Raw genomic sequence first — 3,447 nt, 5'->3', positions numbered from 1 at the left:
ATTAACCCCCACCAGTACGTGCACCATGGGCATCTCGATTTCATTCAAGAGCACAATAAACTTCTTAGCCTCGTACAAAATTATCTGAGAGGAATAAAATCAGCATCCGAAAGGACACAAACAATCAAACAACCTGACGTACTTACCAAACACAGAATCTACAAATTGATGAAAGCGATTTTTTGTGTGTGTTACAATGGACAATACTCTATCCAGTTCAATCCTTCCATTCGCTGACGTTCCTAGACAATATATTTATATATATTTATATATATATTTTTAAACGTCCCTCTAAACTTTGGTATGTAAAAGGGTACCTGGCAATATCACAATGATGATATACACCTAATGATAGAACTCCCTCGCACAGCAAAAGCAGCACTGATTCGACCATCCTGGATCAAAAGGCCCATGCTATCATTCATCATTATATCACGATTCCACCAAATTCTTTTATGGTGGTAGGTGAGATATCACTATGACTAGACATTGTGACCACGTTCAAGACTGTCTTTGAAAATACAAGGAAGTTATGGCTTCCACCAACCCAGTTTGTAGGCTATAGCTTTCATCCACCCCTGCGAACTTTCTTAAACCAAGTGATCACACCATTTCTCCTTGTTATATGCTGTCTTCCGATCGCTGAAAGTTTAATGTGTGTTTAAGAATATCTATTTGCCCATTTTTCTTAACACTGAGGACTTTGCTGCACCAAATATCGGTGAAAGAATCTTTCCTGAAAAGTTTCTCTGATGACCACAAAGTTCTCTCAACGCTCGTCGAAATTTACGATTTCTGGCGCTGTATATGAAAGGATTACAGCATGAGTTGATAAAAGCCAAACAAACGAAAACGCGATATACGTCCGAGTAAAGGTAGGCTGGGTATAGTCCCAGATTGAAGAGGAAAAAACATATCTGATCAGGGCTCCAGCAAACAATAAAGATAACGACTACAATGAATACGGTTCTTGTCATGTCATGCATCGTCTTGATAATTTTCAAAACAGGTGCTGGTACTTCACCGTCCACTTGAAAACTTAGCGTCTGCGCCCGAAGTTCCTTAGTTATCCCGTAATGACTACCAATCATGATGGTAATGGGTATAACGTACTTACACAAGAAAAGGATAGCTCCGGAAGAAGCATTCGCTACTCTGGAGAGAAATAAAGTCACACAGCTGTTTGTGTTGATGTCATGTTCAGAAATCACAATGACAAATGAGTTCAGCAGGGCGGACAATAGCCAATTGAAGGCAACAATAGACAGAGATCGTCTGGCCGTAAACCAGTGCTTGAATCGGAAGGGATAGGCCACGGCAAGGAAGCGTTCAACGCTGATAACAGACAGCGTGAACACGGACGCCACTGCCGATATCCACATGAAGATGTTTGAGTACTCTAGACGACAGTACAACCTGCCTACCCATGTCCTCGGGAGAACGACTGCATGAGGTCGGGGAATCATCCACAGGGAGGTGCAGAAGTCTGCAAATGCGAGACTGGCGATGAGGACGTCGGTAGCGAACTGAGATCGACCACGACGAAAGATGACGGCCATGACCAAGAGGTTGCCCACGATGCCGACGATGGATAGGATGAGCTGGATGACCACCCACCATGTCCACTCGACTGGTAGCCATAGCCACTCTTGGCCTAAGGTGGGGGAGGTGTGGTTCGTCGTGAATTCGTCTCGCCACTCTCTTGATGCCATCGCCTTTTGTGAAAAAACCCCAAAGAATATCAAGATCAAGATTACCAAAATGAAAGTAATTTTACGTAAATAGAAAGCTTTCCTGTTGGCCTGGTACTGAGACATTTTTTTTTAAAATGAAAGTATGATTTACGGTTTCCAAAAGCAAATCCCGAAGCCCGAAGCAAACGAGACTAGAAGATACACATATACGATACAGAGAAAAAAGAAAAGAAAAGAAAGAAGACCTGCGTTTAGGTTTGCGTATTAGTTCTATACGTCTGTAATAGGTGTAGAACTTTTTTTTTCTTTGCTAAACATCTTTAAATTCATTGTTCACCTGTATTAGTGGATTTATGACATCACCGGACCAATCACACACACACACACACACACACACACACACACACACACACATATATATATATATATGTTGCGCTATTTTATCGTTGTTTGTCCCAAGTACAATATTTCAAACACAATAATAATGCTTAGGTCTTATTACCGTGAGATGTCGAGTTTCATGTGCCTCTAACTCCTGTCGTGTAAATTTTAAAACATTAATAAGGAAAATCTATCAAGATGACACCGTAAACCTATAGGATCAAAAGGTGTTAAAATTATGTCAACTTCCCTCCAAGTACTCATGTTTGGTCATTGAAACAAACGTAATCACCACTGGTTGTCACATGGTCAACCACGCATTTTCCTACTTGAACTTAACATTTCTACCACTTTGGGAACGAGTACGGTATAAAATGGCATAGGAAAATGTACCAAACAAATTCTCACAGTCTCATATAAGATAGAATAAGAAAAAGAATATTACTGTCGAGATTCTTATCTGCGTTTTATTTGTTTATTACTTCAAGGATGATCTTTCTCCTTCCCACGAAATTCAAATACGGATACGGTGAAATTTTCTTCCTTTTTATGTAAAAAACACAATTTTAGAAGTGTAAAAAGGAGTTATTTCCTTTTCCTAAATTCCTGCACATCGGGTATGACATTTAGTGGAGAAATTATTAATCAGTTGTTTTGTTCATAACAAAGTGCTTCAAACACACACACACACACATACACGCGCACACACAAATACGTACACATACATTGTACGTTATATCAATATGATGCCATTACATATGAATACATGCATATCAATATATTTCAAATAAACATACATAAATTCACTAAGTGTATCGATGTGCTTGTTGTGTTTGTAGGAAGCAATGTCTACCTGCGTCACAGCAAAATTAATTTCAAATGGTGGATTAATGAAGCGGATATGAGAATTAGGGAAGTGGATAACAACTATACGCAACATTTCATGAACATGTATATTCGATCAGATTAGACAAAGAATAACATAAGTGATGTGTTTATGCATCATAACAAAGTCTGACAGACATGATGTAAATAAAACATTGATACAAAAAATAACAAAATAAAAAGTCGGAAAAAGACGCAAAAAAGAGACATAAATGGTCATGCGCACAATGTTACCTTCCTCTGTCTTCTCAGATAAGTCGAAGATTGCAGGGCAGTAGACGAGCACCTCCTGGTGAAGAAAACAGTGCAGAAATAGCAATACGTGTGGGTCAAAATGTTTGTGGCATGTCTTTTCAACTTCCAAAACAGATTGCAAATTACGCTCCTTGCACATCACGTCGCAACATCATTGACACTCAGCCTGGTCTAATGAACCTTCCTGGTTACAGGTGAATTTTATCACAGAATGGTCCGAACGACGGGAATA

At 39.3% G+C, this 3,447-nt stretch overlaps 1 protein-coding gene across 1 annotated transcript; it reads right to left on the bottom strand.

Annotated features, from left to right (window-relative positions):
• Positions 1–671: 671 nt before the first annotated feature.
• On the bottom strand, positions 672–1,712 carry LOC139716414 (galanin receptor 2a-like). Its single transcript, XM_071627960.1, has one exon. The coding sequence runs from the start codon at positions 1,710–1,712 to the stop codon at positions 672–674; it is 1,041 nt and encodes a 346-aa protein (XP_071484061.1).
• Between the last annotated feature and the right edge of the window lie 1,735 nt (positions 1,713–3,447).

The sequence above is a fragment of the Diadema antillarum genome, unplaced genomic scaffold (assembly GCF_040938485.1).
Source record: "Diadema antillarum isolate AM-2024a unplaced genomic scaffold, OU_Dant_1.0 scf00000065, whole genome shotgun sequence".
NCBI lineage: Eukaryota > Metazoa > Echinodermata > Echinoidea > Diadematoida > Diadematidae > Diadema > Diadema antillarum.
Note: the sequence above shows the minus strand (reverse complement) of the source record. Positions and strands in the feature narration are given on the sequence as shown.